At 42.8% G+C, this 19,742-nt stretch overlaps 1 protein-coding gene across 4 annotated transcripts in view; it reads right to left on the bottom strand.

Annotated features, from left to right (window-relative positions):
- The window catches only part of LOC135984850 (sodium channel protein type 5 subunit alpha-like), a 226,460-nt gene that overhangs the window by 116,548 nt on the left and 90,170 nt on the right, over positions 1-19,742 (bottom strand). For all 4 annotated transcript variants that reach the window (XM_065627523.1, XM_065627522.1, XM_065627521.1 and 1 more), the window contains exons 9-12: positions 11,757-11,898; positions 9,983-10,180; positions 5,034-5,216; positions 2,247-2,648 (exon numbers count right to left, since the gene is read on the bottom strand). In XM_065627523.1, the coding sequence (XP_065483595.1) occupies positions 2,247-2,648; positions 5,034-5,216; positions 9,983-10,180; positions 11,757-11,898 (925 nt within the window). The remainder of the gene's footprint in view (positions 1-2,246; positions 2,649-5,033; positions 5,217-9,982; positions 10,181-11,756; positions 11,899-19,742) is intronic.

The following is a 19,742-nucleotide window of genomic DNA, read 5'->3' as shown; positions in this document are numbered from 1 at the left end:
TGTGAGAGTCTATTTGCAGGACTACAGGGAATGTCCGGATAGGTGAGGAAAAAAAAATTCAAAGCTTGAAAGGGAAGAATCTGCTTGGCTTTAAAGAAAAAAAACACCAACAACAAAACCTTCTCAATTTACTGATAATCTGACACCACAGCTGGGATCCATCTCACTCACCTTTGTCTTCAGGAAATACGTTGCCTAATACCTGCTAGAATCGCATTGGCTTATTTCCCCATCAATGTAACCTGGTTTTGGCACTTTATTACTCTGAGTGGGCTTCATATCACCTGACTTAAGACATGTGCAATATGGAGTTATCTACCTTGGGCTCCCCTTGTAGTGAAAGTGAACAGAAGGAGGCACTTTTAGGTAGAGAGATTATTTTGACACGTTTTAGAACTCTAAGATAAAATAAATCCTGCCCACACTGACCATAACGACTAGACCTCTATTGCTTTAAAGACTTTTGAGAATGATGAGCTCCAATATAGATTATCTACATTAAAAAGGATGAAGTCCCACCATATCAAACTGGCAACCTGTCCAAAGTGCCCTGCATGTGTAGCGGCTGTTTCAAAAACACCATCTCATGGTTTTCTAAATGAAATCATGCTTGGGTCCTAATGATGTCAATTGCAGTGGTTTTATTTACACCCTCATTAAATATTTTGCAGCAGTGATGCTTTGCAACAAAGATCCTGGCAATCTGCAAAAGGTTTGAAGTTGTTGATCATCTGCTCATCTTTCCCGCATGTGATTTGAACTGGAAGCTAATCCTTTCTGGGATCTACCTTTGGACTGTAAGAACAGCCCTCCACGAGCAGGTATACAGAAGACCAGAGATGAGATGCAAAGAGATAGCAACCAGTGGGAGAAAATGCAGTCTCAAGATGGTAAGACTCACACCGAATCATTTTTAAAACATCATTTTCTAGCCACTGGACAATGTCAGATATTCAAATGTCAAAAGAAACCAACTTAAGGAGGCCTGTATCTAGTGGAGTGCCTCAAGGGTCAGTTCTGGGACCAATACTATTCAATACATTCATCAACGATTTGGATGAGGGAATTGAGTGTACTATCAGCAAGTTTGCTGATGACACCAAGCTGGGAGGAGTGGCTGACACGCCAGAGGGCTGTGCTGCCATCCAGAGACCTGGACAGGCTAGAGAGTTGGGCGGGGAAAAATTTAATGAAATATAACAAGGGAAAATGTAGAGTCTTGCATCTGGGCAGGAACAACCCCAGGTTCCAGTATAGGTTGGGGAATGACCTATTAGAGAGCAGTGTAGGGGAAAGGGACCTGGGGGTCCTGGGGACAGCAGGATGACCATGAGCCAGCACTGGGCCCTTGTGGCCAAGAAGGCCAAGGGCATCCTGGGGTGTATTAGAAGGGGGGTGGTTAGTAGGTCGAGAGAGGTTCTCCTTCCCCTCTACTCTGCCCTGGTGAGACCTCATCTGGAATATTGTGTCCAGTTCTGGGCCCCTCAGTTCAAGGACAGGGAACTGCTGGAGAGAGTCCAGCGCAGGGCCACAAAGATGCTGAAGGGAGTGGAGCATCTCCCTTATGAGGAAAGGCTGAGGGAGCTGGGTCTCTGGAGCTTGGAGAAGAGGAGACTGAGGGGTGACCTCATCAATGTCTATAAATATATAAAGGGTGGGTGTCACGAGGATGGAGCCAGGCTCTTCTCGGTGACAACCAACAGTAAGACAAGGGGTAATGGGTTCAAGCTGGAACACAAGAGGTTCCACTTAAATTTGAGAAGAAACTTCTTCTCAGTGAGGGTGACGGAACACTGGAACAGGCTGCCCAGGGAGGTTGTGGATTCTCCTTCTCTGCAGACATTCCAACCCGCCTGGACGCCTTCCTGTGTAACCTCACCTAGGGGTTCCTGCCCTGGCAGGAGGATTGGACTAGATGATCTTTCGAGGTCCCTTCCAATCCCTGACATTCTGTGATTCTGTAAAAAATGTCCCCACAAGAAAAATTATCAAACCCAAGATTTAGGTATTTGCCTTCAGCCAGCTCTGAAGAATAAGTGTCACCAGAAGTCACGAAGCTCTCTCATGCAGCACTAGACGCACGTTGCTGTGGGATTTAGCCCCCTGTCTTCCCACCCTGACTAGGATGCTCAGTCTAGGTTTCTCACTGCAGACCTCAAATCGCGTAAATCAATTACAGAAAACTCCAACAACATTCAGAAGGAAACAAGAGTGTGAATCACATACAAAAGTTATAAAGTACTCACCAGGTCGCCTGTCCCAGGCTTTTCCATAATAACTGGGGGGAGCAGTAACCCTGCAGGAGAAGTAGGGTCTGGGTTGAGTGCCCCGGTGCCTCCTCCTATCAGGGAAACCACACCATTGCAATCCACTGAGCTGTTCCTTTTGCCCGTCTGGGTGTAGTTGGGAGTAGTAGGGTGAGAACTATGGCTCACTTGACTTTGCACGCTCGGACGCCTCCCAGATCTTGGAATTAAGAGAGAGCCCCGGTGGCTTTCATTTTCCCCAGCAGTGCTGATCTCATCATCGGCAAAATCTGTTTCGGAGCCAGTGTCTCTGCCACGGAGTCGGAAACTGAATATGCTCCCGTGGCTGGTTCTGCGCTTCACCAAGTGTGCGCTGGGACCATAACTAAGGCCAAGGAGAGTCTAGAAACCCCCAGAAAGGAAAAAGGGGAGAGAGAAACAACATTTTGCAACATTTTTTTTCAGGAGCAAGGAAGGTCTGGAGAGAGCAGTAAGTTCCATTTTAAATCAAAAGCTTCAGAGAAAGACTTAATCACGCGTATCTAAACCTCCGCAAAGAGGCTGAATAGTCATTGCTAGCCATTAGGTATTTGTCTAATAGTTGACAGTTAAAGATGTGCTAAAATAGGAGGGGTCAAGGAGGCATTGGCCTCGTAGGGTGAGACTTCCTTCGCTTCTACTCCCCCCCATCTGATAAGTGCCAAAGGACCTGGGAAGGCAGCACAAGGAGTGGAAGGCAGGAGCAGGGAAGGGGATCCAGCCCCAGTTTACCGCATTATCACACATCTTCATAACAGCTGGGGAAGGAACATTGCGGTGGGAGAAGAAGAGATAAAGAAATAGGGCAGGAAATGAACTGCAGGGAAAATGAGAAGAAGAGGGAAGAAGAAGAAGATGCAGAATACGACGGAAGAAGGTGATAAAGGAAAGAAAACCCCAAACAAACAAAAACAAAACAAGAAGAGGGATATGATTTATTAGTTTGTAAAATTATTATCCCAATGCACATGGCTGCTTTAAGGGGTAGGTAACCTCAGTAGACAGCAGCTGCCCTCACACTCAAATATCAGCCTTGATGACCAACTCTGACATCAGATAGTGAGAGTGAAACTCTGACAGAGCATCAGCAAGATGTAGCCAAGGACTAAACACACCTAAACCCTGGCAGAGTAAAAAGGATGTTCAGAAAATGCATAAGGAATTAAAGTCTATCTCCTTCCCTTGTATCTTGAAATTATTGGAGTAAGAGCATTTAGGCAGAAAATTATTTTGATTTTATGGCATGTACAGAATTTTCAGTTTCTTCAGGACTTTCTTGTGAGCCAGGTATATACAAAGAGAGGTCAGATCTCCACAGCACCCACAAACCAAATGAAGCCTGATTTCATTTTGCACTATAGTTTACAACACTGAGTTACATAATGATGCTATTTTGTGACACTGGTACAAGGAAGAGTACAAAAACCGGGCCCCTTTCTGACTAAAAACAACACATTTGGATTGCTACCAAATTTTAATTGGTCAAAAATTCATGCCTGGGTTTCCATGGCACAGTCGTTGAGACTGATTTCTGATGGCAACACACTTCCAGCTGCTCAGACAGCGTCTGAATGATGACTCAGCCTTGCTCCCTCCAACCATGCCAGGCACAGCCTTTGCAGAGAATATTTACTACAGCTTTGAAATGTGCCTCCCATGTTTCTCATGCGTATGACATCCAGGGGTGAAAAGTGAAAACAAGAAATATTAATCTAAGAAACAAAGTGGCAATGCACAGCTCCAATCCACAGTCATTCTGGTATGTGGTGTCTTGAAACCCATCCAGAACAAAGCTAACGAGCAATTCTAGCTTTAATGAAGGTGTAATTTGTAACACGGCCCACTCAAACAATGAGACGACAACAAAAACTATTAGATTAAAAAATGTGTGTCATTTACGGAAATCCAGTTCTGTGTAAAAATTGTGAGCTGGGGAGTCATTAATTGGTCACATTTACTTACATCACTTACATGTTTTCTATGAGCTTTTTATGGCTGCCAAATACCCCTAAATTCACTGACAACAAAATGTAAAAGGACTTAGCCCATTACATGGCTATTCAACAAACCAAAATAAACTGATTTAAACTTTGCCCTCAGTTAAGCAAAGACTAATTATCTGAAGCTATTTATGATGATTTGATACATACAGCATGTGCAGACTCATATTCATGCATGTCAGTAACATTTATGTAAAACCCTATTTAACAAGTCTCACTCTATTTTTTCCTTGCAATAGAAAGTAGAAACAAGTGCCACCAAGTTTGACTTGAAGGCAACTAGCAAAGGAATATAAAAATTTTAATAATGTCTTTGTACAGCATTTAAAAAGCCCTCAGAGACAAGTTTTTTCCTTTTCTCCTGCTCTACTTTCTTTTTAAGATTTGCAGGTTTCTTTTAAGAATTTTTTATCTCTAGGAGGGATAGGATAGATATAATCAGATGAATGAAATTAAAGTAAGAAAATAAGCCAGACTGTGGGTAATCTTGAAGCAAAAGAAGGTTTAAAAAATGAAACAAAATATATTTGTAAGAATGTTTAATGGGCATTTTTAATTCATTTTGAAAATAAAGTGGTAATATGCTTCCTTCCACTGTTCTAACAAAGACTGTCTGCAGGTCAGTCATGATATTAAATATCTGATTCTTCTTTACAGCTGAAACTTTCAGCTTTAATTGCCTTTTCAGAGCCTGGTCTATCCAGCAAAGTGCAGTGTGAAATAAGTGACGTTTCAGATCATGGCTTACCATTCTCCTCTGACTATCATCATAGTCACACTTGGGATTCTTTTGGTCTTCCCCATACTCTTCTGTCCCCAAAGATTTCTTTTTCTTTCGCCTGTTTCTTCTTTCCTTGGCATTTTTGGATGCTGAAGGTGACATTTCCAATGAACTAAGTGACATTGAATCAATTCCTTTAGCAGCTAGTGCCTAAAACAGAAGATGGTAAAAGGCGTAAAAGTTATTATTTGAGTTTAGGATCTCAGTGAGAACTAATAATTACTCTGCTCAGCAATTATTTTTCATTCTAAGTTTTAAGGTTGTATAGGGGATAAATAAAAAATTCCAAGTGGTCATTAATGATAGAACTATCTCACATAGAACACAATCACAGAATAGTTTGGGTTGGAAGGGACCTCCAAAGCCCATCCAGTGCCACCCCTGCCATGAGCAGGGACATCTGCACCAGCTCAGGTTGCTCAGAGCCCCGTCCAGCCTGGCCTGGGATGTCTCCAGGGATGGTTCATCCACCACCTCTCTGGCCAACCTGGGACAGGGTTTCACCACCCTCAGTGTAAAAAATTTCTTCCTCATGTCCAGCCTGAATCTCCCCTCCTTTAGTTTAAAACCATCACCCCTTGTCCTATCGCAACAGGCCCTGCTAAAAAGTCTGTGCCCATCTTTCTTACAGGCCCCTTTTAAGCACATAAAGGCCAACATGGATGGAACCAGTGTTAATCTGTTTCTAACCTCTACATTTAGCCATAGGAAAATAAAGCAGCAGCGAGACAGGTACAAATGCACACATGCAGGTCTGCCACCCTGATCCTATGATGGAGCATTAGGAACGGCTGCATAAAATAACAGGATTGACACGAAACTCACGAACATCCAGTATTTCATGAGAGGAGCAGCCTGCGTACACACATCTGCAGGTGTACGCTGCTCACACAGTCTCTGATCTAACAATTTTGGTGCCAGTCAAAAAAAATCTCAAGCTGGGGAACCTCAGACGAAGCCCCCCCTGGATTTGAGCCCCTTGGACCGAGAGGGCTGGATGGGAGGGGAGCCAAGCTGGCTGCCAGGAGCTTTCCTCCCCTATCAATCACTCACAGAGGGATGCCAGGAACAGCAGGCACTTCAGCTGGCACATTTTTGTAAACACTTATCCCACAGAGCAGCACAGGCAGCGACGATCAGAGATGCAAAGAGAAAATTGTGGGCTTAACCGGAGATAAGGTGGACTTTGCTTTGCCATGTGCTTCGGAGCTGCACTGGCTATCGGGCAGCGTTGCTGCAGGAGCTGACTGGTAACAGACCAGCTGCTAGAAACCCAGCAGAAGCCGAACACGAAAGCCTGAGCGCACAAAGCCACAGCTTTGGAAGCAAACGAGCAGCCAGGAGGAAGAATCGATAGGAGCAGGGAGGAAGCCACGGTCCACACCAGCGTATGGGGTCACCATCCTTGGTGCGGGCGGGAGGAGCGAGGGGGCTCTGAGCACAAAGCACGATGTCAGGTTTGGAGCTGCTGGCTTCTCCGTGGCCTGGAGACAAGCCCATTTGCAGAGCCCCCAGCCGGAATACGTAAAGTGAGTGAATCACACACACACACACAAAAAAGAAGCCTCTCCAGGTTCCCAGGATCAGGAGAAGCAGATGAATCCTCAGCACTATTGTCTGTAAGCCACTAGAATCAAACAGGCAATCAGCTCTCCACAGTAAAATACTCCCTTCCTCCCACAAGCATCAGTCCAAGGAAAGTGAAGGCACTTAGCAGTCGTGTAAAGAATCAATCATGTATTTCAACGAGTAGCAGTAGCTCTATCAAGCTGAGAGCACAACAAAACTTAATTCCTGTGGGAAATATCTTTCATGAGCAAGCTGCTCAGAGCAGAGAGGAGGAGGGCTCAGACACCGGTCTAGGTTGTTCTTTTTTTTTTTTTTTAAGTCTATTGATTTAATTGCTATGCTGAAGTGCTTTCTCTTCATAAAGATTCAGCAAGTCTTTTGGTGTTAAGTTCAGGATTAGGAATGTGTTAGACCAACTGTATAAATTGACTGATAGTCCCCAAGCAGGCCTATCAATTATATTTGTACACTCTTTATACTGCACAGTGTAAAAGCTGGTCCAAAGAGTTTTGGTTTTCCTTTTTGATTGCCATCATATTTTATTGATCTAGAAAATATTGTAGGTTATCCTACTAAGCATGTCATATGCTTACTGCAAAATAAACTAATGTTCAGTTTCTGATCATTTTCTTACCTATTCCTTGAATTCATAGAATCATTTCAGTTGGGAGACACTCTCGATATCATAGAGTCCAACCATTAACCTAACTCTGGCACTAAACTGTGTCCCTAAGAACCCCATCTACGTGTCTTTTAAACCCCTCCAAGGATGGTGACTCCATCACCGTCCCGGGCAACCTGTTCCAATGCCTGACAGCCCTTTCTAGGAAGAAACTCTTCCTAATATCCAATCTTAAACCTCCCCTGGTGCAACTTGAGGCCATTACCTCTCATCCTATCACTCGTTCCTTGGGAGAAGAGACCAACCTCCTCCGTGCTCCAAGCTCCTTTCAGGCAGTTCAGAGATCAGAAGGTCTCCCCTCAGCTCCTGTTCTCCAGGCTGAACTCCCCAGGTCCCTCAGCTGCTTCTCCTAAGACTTGTGCTCCAGACCCTTCACCAGCTTCTTGGTCCTTCTCTGACCTCACTCCAGCACCTCAAGGTCTTGTAGTGAAATGCTTCTGCCCTAATTACCTTTTTCAGTTGTTGAAAAAGGATTTGGATTCAATTGTTTCTCAGGGCATGGAGGATGTCTCCATGTCCTGCTTATCTACACTTCCTGGTTGGGTCCCTCTGGCTGGATCATGTCCTAATCTTCAGGCATTGCAAGCCATAACCCACTGCAGTAACTCCCAGGGGAAGAAGCCGAGTGTGGGATTGGGCATGTTTGTCAAGGATGGGTGATGGTTGAAGGATAGAAGAAAAGCTTCGCTCACATGAGGCTTGACTATGCAGGAGACAGGACTTGAGGCAAGAACTTAGCAGTACAGTGAGAAAGTCAAAATCAAGATCTTGACAAAGACTTGGAGAGCAAGATTAAAACAGAGTAGAGGTGACTGGAGCAAGACACCGGAGAAGGACATCTGAAAGCTGCAAGGTGCAGCCACTCAGTTCACCTTCCTGAGCCTCTTCTTCTTCGGGACATGGTTCAGTGCTAGAGTTAGGTTAGGTTATGGTTGTACTCAATGATCCTGAGGGTTTCTTCCAACTGAAAGGATTCTATGATTCTAGATGTCTAATTTGAAATATCAGGGGTTGATCTGCAGATTTACTGGGCTTCACTAGTGAACACGGTGGACCTCAATTACTCTTCTCCTAAGTTTCCTTTCCATAAGGTTAGAATAATTCTCCAGGAGTATTGCAAATACAGATGAGTATTTTTGAAGCACACAGAGTCTGAGCAGTGACAAGAGGCAGTACAAAACCTCTGAGGATGTTAGTCATTTCGTCTTTGAAGCAGACTTTGCATGTCTGAGTCGAGAAGTCTGCTCGAGCTGGCCTAAGGCTAGAGAACAAATGATGAGAAAGCGAAGAGCTACTTTTGAGTCATGCACTGTCCACCCTTTGTACTGAGCAAGGCAAATGATAACATGGTCGGCTGAAGAAGGACTATGTTATAAAACATATAGACAAATGGAAACAATTTAGGTTTTCATGAGCAACCTTCAGTTTGACACATTCTGACTTTCAGGGCTTAATGTTCCTTTTTTGTGTACATACAGGCTTAACTGAAATTAAAGCCTTCAAAAGGAAATTCTTAAATATCTTTAATTATAGCTGAGGCTACCAAAGTTGACTGTTATTAGGAAGAGCTCAGCTGGAGTCAAAATACATGAAAATTTGTATAAAATAGGTACAAGTTGGAGCTCAGTTTGCTCCCTTAGGTTATGGCAGAAATTTACTCTTTTCAAAGTGCTTGTACATAGACTAAATTGCATTTACCTATTACTTAAACTATCAAAGAAGACCTTTAAAAGGACTTAAACAATGTATAAGCCTCTATTAGCACTCTGTCAAGGGTAAATTGCATTTTCTATTTTCTTTCCAAGTATTTAAATGGGCTGTGGATTAGGCCCTGAAGCCATGGGTACCCAAAGAAAATTATGTATATTAGTTTCTATTGTGTATGAAGGATTTATTTGTGTCAACTACGGTGCTACACGTTATTTCAGACTGATTTTCTTATTGTCTTCTTGTTCATAGCATCTAAAATGTTCTCTTCAGCTGTTTAATGACAGCTTTGTACCCCACACAAGTGACAGGCAAATTAACTAGTGCTATTAAGGCTATATAGCTACATCCACCATTTGGCCTCCCTGTTTTGTTTAAACTTAGGACATAACATTAAATCCACATCATTTGCATAACGTGCAAAGCTTCACCTCAAGATCTCCCTGTTCACTTGTTCAGGTATGAAGTCCTATGTGCTTTAAACAAGTTATTCTACATCTTTATCTTCATTAGCGGACAGCTGGATATTCATGGCAGTTTGAATGAGACAGTGAGGAAATAAATATGTGCTAAAGCGGTGGTGGAAGAAGTTCAGCTGGGGCTATGGCTGAGCTACCAGAGTAGCTGTTCTGTGCTCAAACACAGGTGTAGTTTCAGCATCATTAAAATGTCTTATATGCCAACCAACATAAATTCCTTTGCTGGCACATGTGGTACAGTTAAACCAATACAACTCTGGATACGTAAACCACAAATGGCCCCAATCCTAGCGGGAAAAGTCATCATTTTTCTTTTAGAAAGCATAATAACTTTGGAATAACTCTGCCTAGGACAAAAGCTGCTTTCAATCAATCTCTTAATTCAGTTATCATATACACATAAAATAAAAAGAATGTGAATCTCAAGGTACCATGCATTCCAGTTACCCAAGGCTAATCATGTCACCTTGTTTACTGACCTCCTGCTCTTTCTTTAACATCTCCATGGCTTCCCGAAACTTTCTTTCCTTCTCCTCTGTTTCGGCGATAGTGGCTTGGTTCTGCTCTTCATACGCCATGGCCACAACAGCCAGAATCAGGTTGACCAGATAAAATGAGCCCAGAAAGATGACCAGCATAAAAAAAAGCATGTAGATCTTCCCAGCAGATCTGAGAGTCTGGAAGCACAAAGGTAAAATCACTAACGCTTGTTTACAATGTTTTTTAAAAGAAAAAACCAAACAAACAAAACAAAACAACCTGCAAAGATGTTTTTTAAACTTAGATTTACAATATAATTGAATTCAGCCTGTGTTAATAGCCCAAACAGAATCCCTTTGATGACAAATGACAACTACATGCAAGGAAATAATCTTCTCAACAATAAATGTTTATACCTTAGTGAAAAATTATGTGTCTTGCAGTAAAATTCATTTCTAAAAGAAGAATGCTTTCCTCCTTTACCAAATATTTCTGCTGGTTTTCTTTGAGAATATATAATCTTATAATCAGTTGCAGGGAAAGCTTCCCCCAGATAGCTCAATCTATTTTTGTGCCGTGTATAGAAACTTTCCAAGCAGGATTCATGTTATATCCCTTCAGATGTCTACAATGTAGGTCCTTTACAGTCAATGGGGAGAAAAGATAATTTTAGGGTGCAACTCATCTGAAAGTTATTTAGACATCTGCCTCAGGATAAGAAGAACCAAACCTTGGGTGCTATTGAGTATATTGTCTTGGTCTCCACTGGATTTATAGGCATAACTGCAGTTTAAGGTAACAGGCTGAGCTTATATTACAGATATCTCCTACGGTCAATGACTTGATGCCGGTGATAGAAACCACTGTGTGAAATTGTAAGGTCAAATAATAAAAGGGAGTGATTTTCACCCTTATTTGCCATGAGAGTTTCAGCCTTCCAGAGTTGTACATGCAGCTTTGTGCCCAGCGTGTGAATACAGTTGTTTAAAGAATCTTCAGTTTCATTGTTTTACATTTTCCTGAAATGAAATTGTAAAACTGGCTACATGTGAAGCTGAAATCCCCTGTACCTTCAAAGATGTCTACCTCAGTGCCTTGAGTAGTAGCTGTCAGCACTAACTCCCTTCATTTCCTTACAAGAATGCTCGAATTTTACAATTTTGAGATGTGGAAGTAAATCTTCATTGGCTTCAAGGGCAGAACATGTAATTTAGTAGCAAAATATCATGTGTAGTTCTTCAGAGTTCACATACATTTCCGGAAAATATGTGCTAAAATGAAAAGTTTGCATCACAGAAACTGAAAAGTACCAGGTAGTCTTTCTATCTGATGAATTCCTGTTCATTACCACGCCTTGCAAAAACAGATATGCCAAGTACACAGGTGCTTTTCTAGTCCTTTTTTGAGCTGAGCTCAAAAGAGAAGTTTGTATTACACCAGCCACCAAAAAAAAAAAAAAAATCATTAAGTGGTGACATGGTGATCTTCATTGAGTGGTGAACTTTATTCAGATTCAGGTAAAATACCCCTTCAAAGCACCTTTCTCTCAGTACCAACTTTCCCTTTTTTCCCCAAACATGTAGCCTAATGTCTGCTGGCATCATCATTCCTAAGAAAATAAATTAATTGTAACAATTGATGGTCCTTGTCCACGACACACACAAGACAGTTTACCTTATAACCAGCAATTCTTTCTTATCTTTAAGTATTGAATATATAACTCCTTCAAGATGATGTGTTTATATTTTTAACAGTAATAAAACAATCTCATACCTGTTGATAAAGGCGTTCCCAACAATCTTGAGTCATAAGACGAAACAAAGAGAGAAAGGCCCAGCCAAAAGTATCAAAGCTTGTGTAACCATGGTCAGGATTTTCCCCCGCCTTCAGACATATATATCCCTCAGGGCATGTGCTACAAAACATGAAGGACAATACATCAAACGCATCATAAATGGCTTCAGCATGGAGAAACTGATTTCCAAGGGAACATGTTGAATGCTCTTGGTTAAGAGCCCAAATGCTCAAAGGTAAATTCCTCCAGTGGGTGAAATACAGGAAACAGGTGGATGCCAACTGCACAATATGGAAGTTCTTGGCAATTTTATTTTTTCTTTGATAGGATAAACTGGAAAACGGTAAACATAGCTTGAGCTGCAATGACAAATGAGCGCCTAACATTTCAGATACTTGGAATAGATCGGAAGTAGGTGCCTAAGCAGGACTTAAACATGTTTTCTCTTGGCGCTTATTCCTAATTAAGAATTATAAATTTGGTGTCTCCTGTTAGGGTGGTGGGTAATATTGTGCATGGTGAACCTGCCTTTCTGGTTACATAGCCTGACACTGGCGGGATGACATCAGTACGTGTCATCTGAGCACCTTCCTGATTGCTCGCTATGCCTGACCTTGTCCTCACCCCCTGCAAGGACTAAATCTTTAATCTAAGAAACCCTTTGTTCCACTTACCACCATAGTCTGGGGTCATGACATTTTTTTTCCATTGCTGCTAGGAAAATGTTCTTGCAGATTCACATATTAAATGGCATGCAGATAGCATGAATTTCACTGGCTCTCACTAAACCTTGAGAGTTTTTACAAGTAATTGTCTAGCCCCATATGCCAGAAAAGGAGAAGAATGCCACGTAGAAGAGGAGAAGAATTACTATGTATCATAGGAAGAGAATACGAGATCAAGGGTGTTGTCAGTGCCCTGGAGCCCTACAGTTTTTGGGCATTTGTTAGGTGCGAAGCATTGAAATATCTGGAGAAGCAGATCTCTGGCAGAATTTGCAGTAATACCAGCTCCCTCTGTCCTCCTTGTGCTTCAGATAGAGATGGACATGGTGCAATTCGGTGCAAATTCCAGCTGACACAACTAGGGATGGTTGGAATAAGGGGGATTGTGAAAGCACTTTGTCAGAGATCAGAGACACTGAGAGTAATCAACTTCCAGGCAGTGTTTTGATAACAGCAATACCCTCTGCCCTGGCAGATGGTGAGCTTGATGTTCGGCCTGTTAGATGGAGGAATCAAGGTTTTCTGAACTGCCTCCAGATAGGATGATTATTGTAATATCCAACCATTTTAGACACTTCACCAGTCATGCAGAGTGTGTCCAATGTGTACAGTTTTTAGCTTTTTTTTTTTCCCCAGCAATAACCCATAGGCTGTTTCAACCACTGCTATTTTTTTTTCCAGAGTAGAATATTGCCACAAATCAAAATGCATAGCGGTAACAGAAATAGAATCATAGAATCATTTAGGTTGGAAGAGACCCTCAAGATCATCGAGTTCGACTATAACCTAACTCTAGCATTAAACCATGTCCTTAAGAACCTTGTCTAAACGCCTTTTAAACCCCTCCAGGGATGGTGACTCCACCACTGCCCTGGGCAGCCTGTTCCAATGCCCAATAACCCCTTCTGTGAAGAATTTTGTCCTAATATGCAATCTAAACCTCCGCTGATGCAACTTGAGGCCATTTCCTCTTGTCTGATCAGTTGCTAACTAATGCAACCTATCACTTGCTAAATAATGAAATGTAATTTTTAAAATGCCACCCAAAAAATAAATTAACTCCTGAGAAAGCAGAGTACGTCTCAGTATCAAAAATAAGGATGTTGAGACGAGAATACATTGCTATATGTTTTGAAGTCATACAAATCTACAGTGTCAGCCACCAACATTAGACATTCAACAACACTTGAAGAAGCTTAAGTTCATATAATTAGCCAAGCACAGATTTTTAAGTATGTCTCCTTTGAACACAGAGAAAAGGAGTGCTGAAGCATCGCAAAACGTGCACATCCTTGTTTGCAGTAGTCTTCAGAAGAAGCAATAAAAATGAAAAAGAACAGTTGATGCTTAATGAATTAAATGTAACACACAAGTGAGAATATAATAAGTCATTCTGTTGCCTTGGGTGAAGGCGAGTTAGTTTATACCAACTGAGAATGTAGACAATAGGAACTATATCTCACAAAGAAAGAAAAAGAGAGATGCTTCTAACTATTTTCCCTGTGAGCCTAGAAATGCCTCCTTCTAGATCTTTCCTACTTTGACTACCTATTGTCTCCTGGTAAGAGCCACAGTTAAATAAAAATCACAGTAACATTGCTGAGTTAGAAGAGCATCAAATGCAGAAATCTCAGCTTTCTTCCCCCAAAATATGCAGATGCACACTGAATCTCTCTTGTACATCCATGTCCTTTTTTGAGGCTGCTTTTTCACTACATCTCCGCTCTCCCAAAGGCAGCATCTGCTGTCACTCTGTGCCGCAGAGACACGAGATTTCTGCCTCTGATCTGCTGCTGCAGACTACAGTGCCCGTGATGTTCTGCCGACACTCTTCAAGAGCTCCCAAAAATGGATCCTCTGGGTTCTCGAGAAGGAAAACCTTTCTGCTCACTTGCGCTAAGACGTTGTGTCCAGACAGGACATGAACATTTTTGTAAAGCTCTTTTTCCTTTTGTCGTGAGAAAATGACTGAACACACGCACTGTGCTTGGCTGGAAACTGAGTGACCACGTCTACAGGTGGATGGACTTTCCTCAGTCTTCCACAAAAGACCAATCCCAAGTGGTGCCAGTGAGCTGGTCTCACAGCTCATGTTTTAACATTATTACTAATGGCTAAAACATCTGAACGTGGCTGTGAGAAACTTGATGGTGCTTCCTTTAATGGTGAACGTAATCCTAGGTGGGGCATTTGTTTGGAAATTAGGTTTCACCCAGAATAATTACCTAAAATCTTAGACAAAATGGAAATTTTACCATTAATTTCAATATGAGAGAGACTTTCCTGTGAATCCCTTCACCATTTGGAACAAGAAAGTCTGAAAGAAAGGAGATATTAGGAGCATTGCACTTAGACGTATTTTCATAGGAACCTCTTGGCACCATGAGATTAGAGGCTAAAAAAATCACTCTTAGGTTCACTGTCAATGCTGCTTCCTGGGAAAAATCTGTTTTGATGCAGAACAACATTAGAAAAACTGCTCAAAGCACTTTATCACAACTGCTTGGAAAGCCCTAGGACATGGAAATGCAACTCCTCTGACTGTGAAAGTCAGCAGTGGTAGCTCGGAATATTATTTTCTGTTTATAATACAGCTATTTTTTCATGTTTCATTCTGTCTTTATCTGTCTCTAAAACCTTTTCCACTCAGCAACAGATTGCTGGTGTGGAAAGATCTGTCTGACTCCGCAGTGAGGGTACACGGTTCTCTAATATTACGTTCAGGTTAAGAGCATTCAAACGAGGTGTCTTCAGCACAAAAAGCGTGAACTCCACCTCAAAAATGCTATAAATGTTAGCTCATATCCTTCTTACGGGGACCAGAGACACTTCAGACAAAATACCCTACTTTTCAAATCCTTATTCTTGCTCACTGTTTTTTGTAGCCATCAGAAATGATAACCCATGGGGTGTGGGATCGCCTTAAAAACACTGAGAGGGAAACAAAATGCTTCCTCCCAGAAAAACATTCTACAGAAATTAAGGTGTAAGACTCTCACATGAGAATATTATTCTGCAACTGACACCATTTCCTCCTAGGATTTTTTTTAAGGAGTCTCAAGATTTTGCTGAAGCATCTTTGATGTATAATATTAAGCCTTCCCCTTCAGATTTTTTAGCAAAATCTTTAGCTTCTTTTACCTTGGGGAAGCATTTCACAGGATTGCACTCTCCTCTGATGCACAGAGATGGGCAACAGCAACAAGCTACATAAATATAACAACCTCCACAGGAGCCTCACAGGATGCTGTTCAATTGATCACAATAAAATTAGTGTCATTGATTTGGAAAAGTTAAAAGCATCAGTCTACCTACCTATCCGTCAGGCTGTAATCACCATTGTAAGCTGGCATTGGTACAGGAAATTAAAGAACATAAGAAACAGCTTTCTTTTAAATAACACAGATTGGGAATGCCAGAGAGTTGTAGCTGAGGGATATAATTATAAAATGCTCTCACTCCAGAGTTTAATCTAGGCAAGCCAAGTAACCTGCTGATCCAGACAGTAGTAGCCAATAGGGTTGTGCAATAAAAGAAGATTTGTAAAACCACCATGTGCCGGATTGTAAGATTCGGCCCCTGAAAACACAAGGAGGGTTGTTGATGTGTTACCAGGAGTCAGCGCCAAACAGCTGCTGATGTCAACTGCAACATCTGCAAGGTAAAGGCTGCACTTTCAGTTGGTTTAGGTGGCAGACACGCTTTGGCTTGCTACACCAAATAGCATATAAAAGAAGCAATAATAGGAGATAAACTACATACCACAGACACACCCAAAATTCAAACAAACAAACAAACAACAACCAAACCCAAACAAAACTAAACCAAACAAAAATGTGGTAAGGGTTCCTTAGTGTTCCTGCTTAGGTCACAGCTTAAGCCTAAGAATGCAGAAACCAAGCTGAAATGTTTACAGCTGATGTCTTTGACACATGGTTTATTCCAGAGGAATGGAAACCATCCTGATGAACACGATGGGGTTTCAAGGCCTGGCAGTAAGAGCTGGAAGGAGAGACAGTGCCCATGGCCTCCAAGGCTTGTTGATGTGCATGGTAGAGTCTTTTTCAACCTCCCTCTTTGTGTTAAATTCCTCAGGCCACAAACGAAAGGCTTATATCTCCTTTAGGTCACAGACCTGAGTGCTTTTCGCTGCTCTTTCCATGTTTTCTCACTTCCCTTGGCTTTGAGGGAGGAGACCAGCAGCCAAACAAGGAGTGAATACCGAACAGTGGTTGGAGGGAAACAGATAAAGATCCTTAGACTAACATTTGCTCCTACCTGACAAGATGAAACTACCCATTCTGAAACAGAGTAATATTTTAAAAAACTGATGTTGTAAGGGCGACTGGGCATGTAGGAGAAAAGGGCTGAAAGGCAACACCAAACCCAAAGCCAGGCATTGCTGTCAGCAGGTGCTTGGTCTGCCTGAAAGTCACAGGTCGCTCTCCTTCCCCTACTCTTTCTTCTTTTGTTATATTAAAACCTAACCATGGTTAGAGGGTCTGAATTACAATTTCCTATTAATTACCATCTAAGAGCCAACATCTACCTCACAGAGTTATGCTTCACATTGGATGGGTCTGACTAGGAGCCCCCAGCAGCTCTCACTCCAGGCATCCAAGGGGTCAGAAAGAATCTGAAGGATGTATTTTAAAGCAAGGGGGTGCCAATGGTCTGAAAGGAAGGACGTACAAGCAAATCCAACCAAACAGCACAGGAGAAAAAAGGAAAAAAAAAAAAAAAAAAAAAGAGCTTGGGAAAAAGAGAGAAGGAGCAACATCGACCAGGAGCTGAAATTGGAGGAGCAAAGGGAAGGAGGTGCCCATGAGCAGGCTTGCTCATGGTTCAGAGCACCCACTGACCTCTGCATGCCACGGACTTGCATCTACAAAAAAAAGTTTCAGATTCCCCACTGGCTACTCGTCCAGGTAGATGGAAAACCACTGTTTCCAGCCTGAGAGGTCAGACCTCTCCATGCACACATGCAAAGAGCGAGAGGAAGAACCTCCTCTGCTGCAAGGTGGCTTCTTTAGACTTCATGCTACAGCAAGGTAAGCAAACTCTCATTTCCTCTCACTCAATTCGGTGGCCCGACACCAGATCTTCTGTCTAATCCATCAAACAAAATGTAGGGCAATAATTTATCACCATAAACATATGAAAGATTACTGCTTAATGAAGACTGTAGCCCACAGTCAGTCTGTTTCTCTCATGTGGCTGATGAGCTTGTTACAGCTTTGTCTAAAAGGTAATATTACCCATCCTTAAGAACTGAGTGGATTTATATTTAATCCCTACTCCTGCTATTTAACCAGAGACATGATCTTCCAAACGCACAACTGATCCCCAGGAGTGAGGACTGGTACTGTTGCTCCTAAGCCTGTATAATACATAAAGTTATGCCCATGGCCCCTGCAGCATCTTTCAGCATCTTACTTGCTTTGTGGTTTTTCTCAACTCAAGTGAGAGGCTTTCTCATCATAAGCAAATCATCCTCATTCTCATGACACTGTAACCAACACAGAATAGATGGACAAGTTTATGCGATTTACATCAAAATCTAGTTAAATTCATTTAAGGTATGCTATACAGTCTGAAGGTTGGTAATAAATTTGTTGATATTGCTTACTAATCTGGGGTATAATTACATTATTAGTGCTGGTAGTTTAAACAACACACTTGAATCTTTCCAAAATATCCTCACTTTGGTGACGTTTCAAGAATCATAGAATCATTTAGGTTGGAAAAGATCTTTGAGTCCAACTGTAAACCCAACGCTGGCACCAAACCATGTCCCTAAGAACCTCATCTCTGTGTCTTTTAAACCCTTCCAGGGATGGTGACTCCACCACTGCCCTGCGCAGCCTGTTCCAATGCCTGACAACCCTTTCCAGGAAAAAAAATTTCCTAATATCCAATCTAAACCTCCTCTGGTGCAACTTGAGGCCATTTCCTCTCATCCTATCACTTGTTCCTTGGGAGAAGAGACCAACCCCCTCCATGCTCCAAGCTCCTTTCAGGCAGTTCAGAGATCAGAAGGTCTCCCCTCAGCTCCTGTTCTCCAGCTGAACCCCCAGCTCCCTCAGCCGCTCCCATCACACTTGTCTCCAGCCCCTTCCCCAGCTCCGTTCCCTTCTCTCAACTCGCTCCAGCACATCAAGGCCTTTCTTGTTGTGAGGGGCCCAAAACTGAACACAAGATTCAAGGTGGGGCCTCACCAGTGCCCAGCACAGGGGGACGGTCACTGCCCTGGTCCTGCTGGCCACACTACTCCTGATCCAAGCCAGGATGCTGTTGGCTTTCTTGGCCACCTGGGCACACGCTGGCTCATGTTCAGCCACTGTTGATCAACACCCCCAGATCATTTTCCCCCAGGCAGCTTTCCAGCCACTCTTCCCCAAACCTGTAGTGCTGCCTGGAGTTGTTTAAGTTGCATGGGGTAGTTGAAGAAGTCACATTTGGGAACTGTATCCCCTTTCAAACTGCTCCACCAGCCTTTCCAGTCTTTCCCACTCATCAGCCAGCTGTATCCCATCAAACTGAACTGGCGGGAGTTATGAACACAGCAGTCCCACTAGGTACGTGCCAAACCTCCCCGCGAGCCCTTTCCCTGTGATGGACCTAGTTTAACCTACAAGTTAAACACACGCTGCCCGTTTAAAACCATTACTCCCTGTCTTATGGTAACTGGCTCTGCTAAGAAGTCTGTCCCCATCTTTCTTATCAGCCCCTTTTAAGCACTGAAAGGCCACAATAAGGTCTCCCCGGAGCTTCTCTTCTCCAGCTGAACACCCCAGCTCTCTCAGCCTGTCCTCCCAGCAGAGCTGTTCCAGCCTCGGGTCATTCCTGTGGCTCCTCTGGCCCCTCTCCAGCAGGTCCATGTGTGTCCTGTGCTGTGCCTGAGTCTGGGGCCTTCTGATATTAAGACAACAAGCAATAGTAACAAAACCACCACCACCAACAACAACAATAATAATACAGATTTAAGTTCAGGCAACTCAGAGCTGCAGTGGCCCTAAATGCCAGAATCAGATTAAAAGAACCAACTGGGTGCATTATTCTCTGCTGCAGTTCCCCAATTTCCAGCGCAGCTGGGCTTGTGTTAGTGGGCATGTTTGCTTGCAGTCAGGGGACGAAGAGCTGTGGGAGAACATGCTGTTTGACACGTTCTTCTGGCAGACGCACACACTGGTCCAGGCTCTCCACCTGTTAAGGGCTGGGCAAGAGCTGCAGCACTGG

Source organism: Caloenas nicobarica, chromosome 2 (genome assembly GCF_036013445.1).
Source record: "Caloenas nicobarica isolate bCalNic1 chromosome 2, bCalNic1.hap1, whole genome shotgun sequence".
In the NCBI taxonomy this organism is placed as follows: Eukaryota; Metazoa; Chordata; class Aves; order Columbiformes; family Columbidae; genus Caloenas; species Caloenas nicobarica.
The sequence above is the reverse complement of the archived record's forward strand: the minus strand, read 5'-3'. Positions and strand labels throughout refer to the sequence as shown.